The following is a 16,278-nucleotide window of genomic DNA, read 5'->3' on the forward strand; positions in this document are numbered from 1 at the left end:
ATTGTTGTAATTTTTTTAATAAATAATTGAAAATCAGCATTATTTTCTATTTTAAATTATAAATAAAGAAAAATTACGTTCAAAAACTATTTTAAAAAATAATTTCTAAAAAAATGGTAATATAATTTATATTTTTTATATTTTCTTTTTGAAAAAACATTTAATTAAAAAATGAAAACTATTTTTAAAAATAAAAATTGAAAACCTTGTTTAGTACTATTTTTTATATGAAAATAATAAAAAGAATTAAATTTCATTCATTGATTATCCATTTTTATTTTTTTCCATTAGTTATTTTAATAATAAATAAAAAAATATAGTATGTTTACAATTAAACAAAGAAATTGATCAATTATGTGTTTTTTGTGGGACTATCTTTTACATGAAAAATAATTAAATAACTAAATTATATATATTTATTACTCTTTTTAATTTTATTTTCTTTAATTATTTTTTGTGTAATAGAAAATTTTAATATATCCATATTAACAAAGTAATAAATCAATTGTGCACATTTTAATCTATTAAAATAAATTACTTTCTAAATTAAATAAATAAAATGAAATAAGTAAATAAATTTGAGGTTATTTCTATTTTTTAACATATCTTATATCAATATTTTTTATGGTTAAATAATTTTTTTATTTTTTATTTCTTTAATTCCAAAAATAAAATGAAATAAATAAATAAATTTAGTATTTTCCAATTGATCTTATATTCATATTTCTTATGGTTAAATAAATTTTTTATTCTTTTTTCTTTATTTTCAAAAATAAAAGGAAATAAATAAATAAAATTGGCTTAAATAATAATTTTTAAGTAATTTCTTTGTCTTATTTTTAATTACATTTGCATTGAAAATAAAATAAAATAAAATAACGTTTTATTTGAGTTACCATACAAGGTATTTACACTAAGTGTACATGATAAATATACTACTTATATAAGGGTGTACAAGACTGTTATTCACTTATTTGTGAAGGATTTTAAGTAATTCTGAAAAACTTATTTGTTTATTTCCTTTAACCGAGGATAAATGACATTCCTTACACATATTGGATAAACATACATTCATATCATGTACTTCATCTAACTTGTTGTAGACCCCTTTCAAGAGCCGGGGACTTTTAAGTTTTTTTTTAAGGATTTTATAACATTGGAAGGGTGCCTTCTCATCACCAGCAGCTGGCAGCACCCTAGGCAAATGGGGGGACCCCTTCCCGACACATGAAACGAGCTGGTGGAGGCAGCAAGTCAAGATGGCCGGCCATGCTGGTGGTCAGAGGTGTCATACTTGCTGAAGGGAGCAATAGTGGAGCCGATAGTGGCTTGCTGTGGAAGATAAAAAAAGGCAGGGGCTTGCCAAGGAAGAGGGAAGGCAGGCAACGGCTAAAAAAGGGAAGGAACTGAGGGTTGCAGCCTAAAAACGCCCAGCTGAGGGAGAGATTTTCAGGTTTGGTTACCATGTTTTTCACGTATATTTTCATTCTTCATGCTTTTCTGTTATCTCTTTTGTTGATGCTCAGATGATATTTGTTGCTTGGGAGTGAGTATGTTCATATTTTGCTAATGGGTCTTTGCCGAAGTTTAGTTTGCCCTATTCTGATTTCTGCATGAGATGTTTTGTACCTCTGTTTTACCTTTTATTTGGTGCTCATTTGATTTCATCCACCCTCATATGAGCTCATTGATCGTTATATGAAATGAGGCTTGTATGGGTTTCTTTTACTCCTACACTTTGTGCTCTGTTTCTCTTTTCCATCTTCCCCTGTTTCGGGTATCTGGTCATGGAGTGCATCATTACTCCTATTTCCGTCCATGGGAGCAAAGAGTTACAGAGGATATATATTCAGTGGTGAATAGGTTATATGTTGCTGGTGCTGAATCCCATGCAGGGCAAATATTCTGTCAGGTTGGTGCTCTTGCTTTGACGGGTTCTCTGCATCATGTTGATGAGGACCTCTTTGGGTGGTGGTTATGTGAAGACAAGTCCAATCTGGAGGACTAAATGGTCTACCAAGGAAGCCTCCTGATGACTGTTACTCATGGTGAAGCTATCATGGCTAAATGGCTTCTAAAACTTCAGCCTGTGACTACTTCCCCTTGTGTATTATTATCAAACTTGTATGCTACAGATGGGATGTGAGACAGTGTTGCAGAGGCAAGGCTTGAGGTAGAAAGGTTGAAGAAAGAGAAGAAGCTGTCCTTTGCATTGTCACCAAGGCGTTTTTTTTTCTTTTACCACTCAAACGTCTTCTTATTCTCTCTCATGCGTAATACCCATATTTTTCCTTGACTTTTCCCCCGCTCAAATATCCTTCCATCCTCTCTCTTATGCATGCAGCCACATGTTTTGCTCCCAAACCTATTTAATATGTGGGGACCACATGTTTTGCTCTCAAATCTCTTAAATATATGGTGGTCCCGAGTGATTTTCTTTTCTTAGCCATCTAACCACTCCTAATAACAAAGCCACAACTTATATTTTAATATTATTACTTATGTCTCCATATTTTAATATCCAACCGAAAATCTCAATTCTAAATCTAATTTTCAAAATCTCAATTTTCATTTAATTCCCAAAATTCAACTTCCACATTTATTTGTTTAATTACCATTATTATTGTAATTATTACTATTGTTACTGTTATTGTCTTTATTTTATCCATTTATTTATTTTTAAATTCCATTCTCAAATTTTATTTATTTATTTATTTTTAAATTCCATCTTTTAAACAATTTTCATAATTGAAGTTCCAATTTAAAAAAATCCCAATATTCGCATTATTATTTATTATTATTTTCGTTTTTATTATTATTCTTTTTATTTATTCATTTATTTATTCTTAAAAATTTCATCTTTAAACAATTCTTCAAAATTCCGATTTTTAAATTTAATTCCAATTTTCGAAATTCCAATTTTTATATCAATTTATTTAATTAGTATCGCTTTATTCATTTATTTATTTGTTTATTTTTAAAATTTCATCTTTAAACAATTCTTCAAAATTCCAATTTTTGAACTTAATTTCCAATTTCCAAAATTCTAATTTCTTTCAAATTTAATTCCCAAAATTCCAATTCTTAAATTTAATTCTCAAAATTCCAATTTTCAAATTTAATTCTCAAAGCTCCAATTTTCAAATAAATTCCCAAAAATCAAATTTTCACTTGAACAATTTTAATTCTACTCCGATTCTCAAACCTTATGTTTTTCTTGGTTTTACATAAGCAAGAATAATGAATTTTCATAATTCCAAAATAATGGAATTTGTGAGATTAATTCATGCAAGATCAATCGGGCTTTGGTGGGGGGCCCAACATATGTGATTTCCTTATAATTGATTGATTGTTTGTTTGATTTAATTGCCATATATGATCGATTTTATTCTGCTCTATGACATGCTCGAAATTATTCCTTAATTGTGCGCTAACTTCACTTCTTGATAGCGCTTTATGGATTACTACCCAGATACGCATCCACACCCACTTGGGTCATTTTCTGTATGCATGTTTAGATTCTCACATGTGCATGATCACTCTGAATATTCATTGATTCCCTCATCAATTGCCACGATTGCTTTATTTTATTAGTAGATACCCCATTTTAGGGACTTAGAGGGGTGCTACGGTCTTTACTGTACCTTCCTGATAAGTAACCTAACCCCCGAACCCGATCCGGTTTTTCACAGACCATCTTTTTCAAAGTAAGGAGTCACACTTAGGGTTTTTCTTTCTTATTTTGTTTACCCTTTAAAAATAAAACAAAAATAAGTGGCGACTCCAAGTCTTTTTTCTTAATCAATAAAATCAATTTTTCAAATAAAAATCGAGCTCGCCATCGAGTGGGAAACGCATGAGCCCGAAATGCGGGGTCCACACTTGTATATGGTCATTTGAATAGGTACCTCACTTATGATGATTATAAAACAAAATTATATAACAATTTTTCTTCTTTTTTAAAACCAAACCAATGCAAATATGGTTAACCGACCTATTGTCAGATATTTATGAGATGATGTATGAAATTTGAGTTATTGTACAAAGGTATTACACTAACTGTACAAGACAAATTTACTAATTGTACAAAGGTGTACAAGATTACTTTTTGTTAAAGATTTCAAGTGATTTTGAAAAACTTTCCCATTTTTTTCCATTCAAAAGATTTTTTCCCCACTCAAATTCTCTCACTCAAGAATTGTTTCGAATTTTATTTTTAAATTTTATCATCAAATTTTTGTAATTGCATATTTTGTTTTTGTAGTTTTAGCAATGTTCCTTTTTTCCACTATTTTTTTTTTTGGTGAAATTTTATCCAAATGAATTTATATTTAAAATTATAATCATATTTATCAAAAATTTTACTAAGATTATATTTAATTCTTTAAATATATTTATACTCATTTATTTAAAAAATGAAAAACTAATTTTTTTTATAAACATGTTCTATTACCTTTCAAGTAAAAAATTAGATAAGTTTGAAAGTCAATAAAAAAAATTAAATACCACTTTCAATAATTTTTAGATAAAATTTTATATAATATAATTTATTTGAAATTTTATTTCTAAAGTTTCACTAAAAAATTGTATTGACAATTTTCTTATTGTGAATCAAAATACTTTGCATTAGTTTATCTAGATAAGAAAAACTATTAATATAATATTAGAACTCCATATCTTAGTTATTTTTTTCAATAAATTTATCTTTTTAAAAATTTTAAAATAAAAACATTAAAAATTAAAAAGCTAAAAGGATATATATATAATAAAGTGAAGTGATAGTCAATTTTTAAATTTTTTTAAATATTGTTAATGTAGAAAATATAAAAAATAATTAAAAATAAGAGAAAAATATAAATGAAAGGGTAATATAAATTTAAAATAAAAAATGAAAAATTAAACTAAAAGATAAATATAAAAAGATAAAAAATATTTGGATGAAAAATCCCAAAAATTTTGTCATTGCTTATAATAAGAGCAAAAGGATTCAATATATTTAAAAATTTAAAACAAAAAAAAAACATTATTGCTTTTTATTTGACATAAAATAGAAATATAGATTGGAATAAAAAGAAAAGAAAAAGTTAGAAATGAGTAATACTTAATAGGGAATAGAAAAGGGAAAAAAAACACAAAATTTGAAATTCACACTTACTTGTGCCTATGTAAGGGTTAAAGGTATTTTAGTAATTAATGAAAGACAATATCATTCATCTTAATTTTCATACTTTGTTTGGATTTTGAGCTTAAATATGTATGATATATGGACCAAATGTTAATTTTTTGACCCAATTGGGTCCAAAACACAATTCTCCCAAGTTATTATATCGTTTTATATATAAAACATACAATTAAAAACTTTGTTATCATAATATAATGAATAATTATTTTTTACGAGCACTCATCAATTGAATAATATATAAATATTCAATTGACTAACACACACCTATTAAATGGAATAACTCACAATTATTCATTGGGTAATATAACACGTGAAAAAATTAAATTATGTTGTAATATATTGTAATGATAGTGTATTTATATTGTAAGTATAATGCATTTATGTCGTACCTATGTTTCATTACAAATGTAATAATTTTAAAAATGTTTATTCATACCCTATTGGTATTAACACATCGTATCAATATATTAACAACATTTATTTAGTGTTTTGAAATTATTTAATAATTTTTGTATATATATAAAACCTACGAGTCTCGTGAATTTAAATTAGTATTTTATTTGATTTCAGAAATTATTTATGATATAGGTATGTTGTAAAATATGATATGATCATACAAAATTATCATTTTTATAAAAACTTTCAAAAAATTTCTAATTAGATTTTATTGTAATGTAAGTGTATTTATATTGTAATTATAACATATTTTTGTTGTACCTATATTTTGTAATAAAAGTAATAATATTGAGGATTACCTTTTATACCTTATTAATATTCAACATATCAAATATATTAACATCATCCACTCGATGCATTCAGAAAAAAAAAATTTATATGAAAATTAAATATAAAAAAAACACTATGCAAAGGAAAAAAAATCATATAAAATTTTTAAAATTATTTTATTACAAAAATAAAAAATGATTAAACTTTCTCTATCATTTTCTTGAGAATTTGAATAAAAAATTAAACATTTTATCTTCCTTGAATTTAATACAAAAACATAATTTATCAATTTAATATATATATATATATATATATATATATATATATATATATATATATGAAAAAATCATCATTTTTATTATATAATTATAAAACTTATTTTTTTTCTTAATAAAATTAAAAATTAGAATAAAAATAAAAAATGTAAAAAAACAATAAATGATATTTTGAAAATATTTTTTAAAAGTATTTTTGTTTTAAATAGTAAATTTAAATAACAAATTATATATAATTGTAAGGGTTAAACCCAAAATTTTGATTTAAAATTTGAATATCAATAATTACAATAAATGTGGGACCCATGTACCATAAATGTATTGACAAATCAAGTGAAGTGCTTTAAATGCTTTAAATTTTAAAAGTTTTAGTTGAAGGATAGTTTTGGTAAATTAAACCTATTAAAATCCTCCCCAATAATTATTAGAAGAGATCACATTTTTTTAATAATTATTCTGTTCAGCCACCCTATCGGGTAATTCTTCCATTAAATTATGCATTTGTCTGATAGCAACTAACGTCTAGTAGCTATTATTTTTAGGGGATAAAATATAAATTGACATTTTTTTTATTATAAATATCAATAGTTTTCCTTTCTTCAAATAAATCAACAAATGTTTTAATATTTAAGGGAAATGAATTTGATCCAAAAAAAAAAAAAACGAATCTTCATAATAAATTTCTTTAAAAACTATTTTCTATCAAAAAGCTATTAAAATTTATTTTTGAGTTAAAAATCAATTATCTTATTCAAAGAACATAAATTGTCTTCTGATTTTAAATTATTTCAATTATTTTTTTATAATATCAAATAAAAATTGAAAATATAAAGAATAATTTTAAAATATTTACATAAAATAACGTTATTTGTAAATAAGTATAATCAAAGAAATCATCCAAAAAATGGTAACAAGAGGGAATCGAATGTTAAAAACTTTTTCAGAACAATCAACCACTAATAAAAACAATAAAATAAATAAAATAAATAAGTATAATAAAATAAATTGAGAGAAGAAAAATTTAAACTATTTTATAATGGTTTAGTATTCCGTCATTCATCCTTAAGTTTCAAATCAAATAAAGATTCACTTGTTTTCAAGACTTTCATAGTTAAAGTCTTTCGACCTTTCACACTCGGATTCCAAGATTTCAAGAAATCTTATTTTATAATCATTATAATTGAATTAAAAAACTTATGAATTAACATTATGTTTTTATAAAAAATAAATAAATAAAATTATTTTTCTTGTATACATCAGCTTCTAAATAAAATTTTATTATTCCAAATAATTAACAAGTCCATTAACAATGTTTTTCAAAAAAAAAAAAAAAAAAGAAGAAGTATATTTTTAAAAAATCATTCCGTACTTCAAATAGGCTTTAAATGTCTTGTCATAGGCCACATTCATCGACCATTATTGCCAAAGACCTTTCATACCGTTGGTAAAATTAATACCTAATATAAATTAAAGAGGAAAAAAACTCCCAATGATAGAAAATATTATATGGCATTAATGAGACTATGAGAGCCAAGGGAAAAGATGTTGAAAAACAATTAACAATCACACAACGTGTGGAAGTCAAGTCATTCTCTAAACACGTGATTTCCGAGATGTGGTTTTTCAAAGCTTTGAAATATCACCCCCATTGATGTATTTAATATTGCATTGGTCATTTTCTTAATTAATTTTCATTTGTATAGAAATATAGCGACGTGTTACTAACTCCATTAAGAAGTCTTCAAAATTCTAAGCCTTGGGTTTGCTAGTAAGACTTGGCTACTTAGACTTTGTTTGGACGTTGAAAAGAAAAAATAAAAATATATTTAAATTAATGCTTTATGCCTTCCCAAATTATTTTTAAAATAAAGAGTACCAAAATAACCTTCCATTCAAGATAATGTTTTTTACATTATTATTATTATTAAAGAGATAAAAAAACACTGACAAGGATGTAAAAGGCAATGGGCTAATTGGGCTTAGCAATGTTCGTTAACTAGGCCCATGATTACCAAACCAGCCCGGATAATTGAAAAGGGAAATGCTTATATAGTGAACTTCCATTAAATGTAGAATGTGTAGTAGGAAAAGGAAAAGGGGAAAGGATAATAGTAGTTTTTCATTTTTTTCATTTTCTTTGTTTATTTATTAATGACATGAGATATATGTTGAATTATTTTTTGGCAAAATGACAATGATTTATACTAAGTTCACAAAAATAAATGTTACTTTATTTTAAAAGATTTATTTATTCCTCACATATGTTAACAATTTAGATACCATGTTATATTTGAAATAAATTATAAGACTTTTGGAAATTTATATTCAATGAGTGAGTATAGTTTAATTCAAAACTCCACACCATTTATATAGCAAGACAAAAGGCCACAAGATAGGGAAAGGGGTTTTAATGTTGGTCTAAATAGTGGAGCATAAAATGGAAAAGTGCTCTGTTGTGCCCTTATATGGACGATCAAGAGATGAGTTCATTGGCAATATGATCCAAGTTAATAAGATCCTAAGGATTGTGTTGATATGAAACGATATTGTAGTATGTGGCTCATATTGAGAGAGAAACATATATGAAGAAAAAAATAGCAAACGTCGGAGTAGAGCAAAGTGGAACAACAACATTTGCTATTTAAGCTTGTATTTTTGTTGTTAAGGGCAAATGATAGGTTGGGGGGTGTGCGGGGGAAGGCAATGCCCTCTTACGATACAGTTCAGGGGTATCTTTAAAATTTCATTACTTGAGAGTTAGTATAAATATCCTTTTATATAACCCTAATTTGATATATAGTGAAAATATTTTTCCTTATTCCTATGGACGTAGACAATCTATCGAATCACATTATGCTATGCTGATTTTTGTACCATAAAATTATTATATTATATGTTTTAACACTATTTTTACTTTAAACCAATCATCCTAATAATACTTGTGTATCATAAATATTCATTGGATCTTGTGTTATTTATAAGTTATTATGCTTATGCTATGCTAATTTTTATATACCAAAATTATTATATTATATATTTTAATACTATTTTTACTTTTATATCAACCATCTTAATACCCATGTACGGTAAATATTCATTGAATCTTGTATGTATCTTATAGATTAAACTATTTTTACTTCAAGATGAGGCCTCCATGTGCCGGTTGAAAAGATAAAATTAGCTTCAAAGAGTAAGTACTTGAGCACTTAGCTCAAACATTTTTCCTTATTAGATCTATAAGGCATATAATTCATTTCCTTGATTTGTTTTAAGTTTAATTTAGTTATTCACAGTTATTCAACTCGTGTTATAAATTTTTATTTTTCCTAGTAATTTATTTAATCGTTATTTCTTTACCAATATCATTTAGTTGTATTGTATCATTTTTCTATATTATCGATAAAATGATTCTATTTTGAAGTTGATTCATTGTTCATATCATATCTTTTTGAGCAAACCTTACAGGTAGAATTAGATATCAAATATACATTGATTGTGGGTTTGGGATCGAGTTTTGAAAATCTAAAATTTTTAGTACATAAATCTTAAAAAAAAATAAAAGTGAGGAGAAGTTAATTATCTCGAAATTTGCATATGAATAAACAACTCTTAGAACCAACCATATTTCCCACGATGACATTTTCTAACATAGTATAGGTTTTGGGCACGAGATCCAAGCCTATGATATCACCATCCATAAGAATGGGCAATTCATTAATTTGCTTTGAAAAATGGAGCTATGCATGAAAGGACAAAAGGGTCTTTTCCTGTCTCAACATTATATTTTTGTTCCTTCATAATGGAATTTCATTACTTATGAAAAAGAAAAAGAAAAAGGAAAACGCTTAGGTGTTCTAATTTTATTATTTTTAAAAAAAGAAAACATAAATGTATTTTCAATCATATTTTTAATTTTCATAGATATTAAACATGTTTGATAATTTTAATTTTATTTCTTTTTCTTAAAAATAAATATATTTTTTAATAATTATATAATAAAAAATAAAATAAAATGAGGCTTTCTCTATAATCTTAAGCATGAAATATGGTGAGTCCTTAGCTTTCTATTTAAAAAATTTAAGAATATAAATTTTCTATATATTATTTAAGAATTATCTCAATCAAAGTAAAAAATAAAAAATCACAATATATTATCAAACGTTCTTATAATTTAAAATTTTAAAAAACAAAATCCCACAAAAAAATGTTCAACTAAACATACCATTAATAAAAAAAAAGTCACACGTTATTTTTAGAGAAAAATATGGTTTCATACATTCATATGAAAAAATCATAAATAAGAATTTTAATTTATAAAATATAAATTTTAAGAAATTATTTAAAAATAATTAATATTTTATATATTTTTTAATCAAATATATTATTTTTTACTATTTTTGACCGGTAAACGCATGAAATTTGAATTACTTTTAAAAGATTTATATTTTGTAATTATTATTATTATTTTCAAATTCTTTTAGAATTATTATTTATACGAGCTCAAAAAAAAAAGTGAAAATTCTATTTATATTTTAGAATTCATTCTAAATGAACAATAAGATTTGAAAATACAAAATGAAAATAAAAATAATAAAAAATCCACTTTTAATATCAACCATGTGTCCCATAACGAAAATTTCTAACCACAAACCACTTTGATGAGGTTTTGGGCACGAGATCCAAGCCTATCACCACCCACAAAATGGGGGAGTCCATTAATTTGCTTTGAAAAATGGAGCCATATTGAAGAAAGGAGATAATATCATAATATACAAAGACGAAGAAGATCAGCTCAGCCCACGTTCCTTTCCGCTGCCTCCGGCCACTCTTGGAGAATGGAGAGTGAGGAATGGGGTTAAGTCAACACCCAGCTTTGATCCTCTCCATGATTGCCCCCCTCATACTTACGTGATTTATTTAATTCATTAAAATTTAATATTTTCGTATAAACGCGCTACACCATAGATTCCGGCCACTCCACGGCAACTTCCAACGGAAAATGCCAATGACGGCGAGGCCCCATGTCGCCTTACTAGTAAAATTCACATTTTAAAATAGGATTATGCTGGTTAAGTCCTTGGTACCGTACTTTAGGTTTGGTTGGGATAATATTTTGTACTTAGTTTTACTTAGAGGTGAAGACAAAATTAAAGTTATAATTTAAAAAAAAATAAAAAATCTTTTGGGAGTGATTCTGATTTTTTTTATATATTAAAAAATATATTTTATTTAGAAATTATTTTAAGTGATTTTTTATATTTTAAAAGATAATTTTTAAATATTTATTAAATACAAAGAAGTAAACACATGCACAAATCAATATAAAGTTTTCTAATTTTTATATTAATTAAATTATTTTTCAACTCATATATTTAGGGATGACAACATGGCGGGTTCGAGTCGTGTTGCCCACATCTCAATCTCATCTCATTTAAAAAATTGAACAGAGTAGGACGGTATGAGAAATTTACATACATGCCTCATTTCCTTTAACTTTTTTTATGAAAATTTTAATTTTTTTGAAAAAAATTATTTAAATTTTTTTTATTATATTAAAATAAATATATTTTATAAATAGTTAAATTATTATAATTTTTAACTTATTTTATTAGAAAATATTTTATTATTATCTATATATTAAAAATAAATAAAATAAAAATTAAATTAATTTAATTTTAAAAGTTAATTTTATATATAATGGTGGAGAAGACAATACCTTAACTCGATCTCGGTTTTAAAAAAAAAATTCAAATCAGTTTAATTAAAATTCAAATAAATTCAAATCAATTTAATTCAAATTCAAATCCGTCTCACAGGACGGTACAGAAAAAAACCATCCTTTTGCAATCCTATATATATTTTTTTATAAAATTATTTTAATAAGTACAAGAACTTTTAATAAGCTTTAAAAAAAAAAAGCTTTTTGACTTCCTGACATCTAATAAATGATGACAAATCACTCATATTAAAAAAAATTGAAATTGTTTAAATTATATGAGAATTGTAATAATAAATATTTTACAAAAATAAAAAAATTAATCGTGGAAAATTTTATTTTAACATTTAAGAATAAGATCATGTACTACTCCTTTGATTTGGAAGGGAATTTAAAAATAAATAAATATATACAGGCGGCTCTCCCCCACACATTTGTTTGGGACCATTTGCAAATTATGGTGTTTGACTTTCGGCTTTTTGTCATTATGTAGGCATCAAGTCATTGCATCATCTGACTTAAGTAAGCCTATAGTCATTGCAAGAAAATTATAAACTTTTTCCTCACATAAAAATAAATAATAATAATATTAAAAAAAATTAATTTCAATTTCAGCATATTTCTTTGCTGGGATAGTCAACACACGGAAGGTTCACTTGTTTTTGTTGTCGGCTGCATCTCCTCCACTTCCACGTCTTAGCAATTCTTACAGTTTTACCAAGGATTTTCCTCTGAAGAGAAATTTTAAAATTTGAGGTAGTAAAAAAATTTCAAAGCCTACAAGTTGTATGATTTAAAAATAGAAAATTATTTTAAAAAATTTTAAATATGGGTTGTCTGTTTTTCTTTAAAAATAAAGTAAAATAAATACCATTTTTTTAGAAAGCAAACAAAAATTATTTTTATTAGTTTTAAAAACAAAACAAAATAGAAAGAGTCTTAAATATATTTAGTTTAGAAAGTGATATTTGTTAGCTTTTATATATATATATATATATATATATATATATATATATATATATTTACAACTACAATAATTCTTGAAAAGCTATTATATAAAAAAATAATTTTCAAACTATAGTACTTGGATTTTATGACGAACTCATCTTTGGGGGAGTTTAGTACATTTCAAAATTAGACTTATTTTTTGGATATAAAATTAAAGTTATCTGTTGAAAAGACCAATAAGTTCATTTTTTCGAAGGACGGGTATAATATAAAATCAATACTAAAAAAAAATAATATATGATACAATAAAAAGTGTCTTATTTTTAAAAAATAAATAAATAATCCTTTATATTTGAGTAGGATTGGACATGAAATACCGACTCAATAAACAATGTTTATATCTTGTCATAAATCACGTGCATTGGTATACATACAAACAAGTAGTACTAGAATTTAAGGTCGGTTGAATAGCCTTTAAGGCACGTACCCTCCACCACCTCTCTTCTCAGAATAATCAACTAATCAGAGCATCTTTTTAGGAGAATTAAGTGTCATCTTTCTCTATGTCTCTATCTTATTGGGCAATTCTCTGAGTACCCAATAATAACATGAAGACTAAGGACAATCCCATCTAAGACTTAAAAGGACAACCTCATCTATATTTCAGTGCTGGGGTGCAGCAAACTTAAAAAATTTATTAGGTACATGTCCTTAGAAAATGGGATTCCATAGTCCGAACTTCAAAGCAGAGATCAGTGAGATCACGTGATAACAGGCTAGTTGCTATTCTTTAAGCTCCATCCAAACATGTTGGTTTGGGTAAATTAATGAGAAAGAGGCCATAAAAATAGTCATAAAAGTATTGAATCTGGTCATGTACAGATGAATAGAAGCCTCTATAAGAATCAAATCAGTGGTCTACCAAGATCCAAATGAGGGTCTTGAGAATTCAAAATGGGAAGAGCTCCATGTTGTTCCAAGGAGGGACTCAACAGAGGGGCTTGGACAGCTCTTGAGGACAAAATTCTCAGTGATTATATCAAGGTCCATGGGGAAGGAAAGTGGAGGAACATTCCCAAGCAGGCTGGTGAGTGGTATACCTACATATATATATATATATATATATATAGAGAGAGAGAGAGAGAGAGAGAGAGAGGGAGGGAGAGAGACAATGAGGATATATAGAAAATGGGGTTCAGTTTTCTTTGTCAAAATCAAGCTAAATTTTCTGTGTGATGCTTTATATATATGCAGGTCTTAAAAGATGTGGGAAGAGTTGCAGGCTTAGATGGTTGAATTATTTGAGACCAGATATCAAGAGAGGCAACATATCGCTGGAGGAAGAAGATCTCATCATTAGGCTCCACAAGCTCTTAGGCAACAGGTCTTTTTCCTTAATCATTTGCCATTTTTCTTCTCGGTTTAATTTTATACTCTCTACCTGCAGCAACTTCAAAACATTTATAATTTTTTTGTCCTTGAACTGCACGGAAAGTGAAGATGTAGAGCTAAAAATTTTCATGATCATTTTCTTTAATTTTAAGCATCTGGGTGTTGGATTTTTTTGCCTAATTTTTTCTGTTTTGGTGTGTGGGTCATTTTTCTTTAGTTTTAAGCATCTGGGTGTTGGATTTTTTTGCTTAATTTTTTCTGTTATGGTGTGTAGATGGGCTTTAATAGCTGGGAGGCTTCCAGGGCGAACAGACAATGAAATCAAGAACTACTGGAACACAACCTTGAGGAAAAAGGTGAATGGGAAACAACCAAATCATGAGTCTAAAGACGAGAAGAAGAAATCAAGTATCAAAGAGTCTATCGAGAAGAACCCGCCGCCATCTACTATGGTTGAATCCCAAGTGATTCGAACAAAGGCTTCACGCTGTAATAAAGTTTTCATCTCACAACCCCAAAAACTCCAAAACCTTGACAATGGAGTTGCAGCAAAAGAAGACTCCATGAATTGCAGACCAAAGGCCATTCCCTCAAACACTTCCGGAGAAGATGATTCCTTTAACGGCACCATGGACTTTGATGTGGGGGAGTTTTTCATGTCTGATATTTCAGATTCAGACCTCTGGAAGCTGTTCCAGTTTGATAACAACAGTAATACTGTAAAGGAAGATGGCAACAACAATGACGGTTTTCCCTTCTCTTCTGCAGACCAGCCTGGTCTATTCTCTGAGGAAATGATCAAAGACTGGATCAGGGATGATGAGTCTTAACTAATTTCTTCAATCTCAAGAGCATTTAATTGGCTTGGTGAAATAATTTAAATAATCAATAATGCATCCATCAAACAAAGAACTTACTCAAATTAGCTTGGTTTCTTTGATTTCTCTTTTCCAAGCATCTGTCAGTTTGTAATGGGTTGTTGAGTTTGTTTATATTAAGGGGGAAAAAAGAGGTACAATGTACAATAGATGATTCTCAATTTCTCTCACTATTTGTAATCTTATTGTAAGGTCCGTTGGAACTGAGATAATATTCAAGATTGCAATAGCAATAAATAAATAAAAAATACAAAAATTTAAGCAATCACCTTTGACTATTTATTTTGAAAAAGAAAACAAAAACATAAAAAAGTTTATAATTTTTTTTTTTTAGGGTTATTCTAGTTTACATTTATATTCATCAAATCCAGTAATTTATCCTTCAAAATTGTTAAATGACATTATTTTATAATTTTTTAAAACAACCTTTCATTCTTACTAGTGGAAAATATATGAATTTAGTTAAAGATTCAAAACCCATTTTTTTTTTAAAAAAAAGAAAAAATCATAAAGATTTAAACTATTTATTATTTAAACTAAAAAAAGTTTTTTTTTTTTAGTTTTATGAAGAGATGACGCTAATCTCTAAAAATACACAATTTCCGATAAACATCCAATAGAACCACATTACAAGACCAAGTGAATTTCATCCTTAAGATTCAAAAGGCTTATGCATGAATTCCCTTATTTTATGAACAAAATAGATGGTGGGTGAGCAAGTATGGTGGATAGATGAAATATCAATTGAAAGGTTTGTAAGGTATTTTTCTAGGTTAAGAATGGGGCTTCCATCATTGATTTTGGAGAGATATTGTTTCAAACTTTCTTGAATGAACCGTAAAATATTAGATATCGCATATGGGTGGACTTAGGTAGATGTCGTTTAAAATTATTAGGAACCATTGGATTTAAAATGAATAATATTTTAATAGAAAAGAACTGGTTACCACAAATAGTATCAAAACAAATTTGGTCGTGAATTGGAGCCACATCTTTGTAATTTGCATATTTGTTTCTTCATTTGGTCAGGTTTGGACCAAAATTAATAATTGGGCTCAGTCGGCCCAACTCATTTTCTAAGGCTTAGATCCCCAGATTTGGTTCAACATTTGGGCTTACAAAGTTGATTAGATATTTTTATACCCCACAAATAATCCACTA

General features: G+C 26.8%; 1 protein-coding gene across 1 annotated transcript; it reads left to right on the forward strand.

Annotated features, from left to right (window-relative positions):
- Positions 1 to 13,550: 13,550 nt before the first annotated feature.
- Positions 13,551 to 15,336, forward strand: LOC100244051 (transcription factor MYB1). The gene is made up of 3 exons (XM_002279864.4): positions 13,551 to 13,934; positions 14,102 to 14,231; positions 14,514 to 15,336. The coding sequence occupies exons 1-3, from the start codon at positions 13,802 to 13,804 to the stop codon at positions 15,067 to 15,069; spliced, it is 819 nt and encodes a 272-aa protein (XP_002279900.1). The 5' UTR covers positions 13,551 to 13,801; the 3' UTR covers positions 15,070 to 15,336.
- Positions 15,337 to 16,278: the final 942 nt, after the last annotated feature.

The sequence above is a fragment of the Vitis vinifera genome, chromosome 4, assembly GCF_030704535.1.
Source record: "Vitis vinifera cultivar Pinot Noir 40024 chromosome 4, ASM3070453v1".
In the NCBI taxonomy this organism is placed as follows: Eukaryota; Viridiplantae; Streptophyta; class Magnoliopsida; order Vitales; family Vitaceae; genus Vitis; species Vitis vinifera.

Coding starts and splice junctions, on each gene's coding strand:
- LOC100244051 (XM_002279864.4), top strand. CDS start 13,802: ATGGGAAGAGCTCCATGTTGTTCCAAGGAGGGACTCAACAGAGGGGCT. Junction 13,935..14,101: donor GAACATTCCCAAGCAGGCTG/GTGAGTGGTATA, acceptor ATATATATGCAG/GTCTTAAAAGATGTGGGAAG. Junction 14,232..14,513: donor CACAAGCTCTTAGGCAACAG/GTCTTTTTCCTT, acceptor TATGGTGTGTAG/ATGGGCTTTAATAGCTGGGA.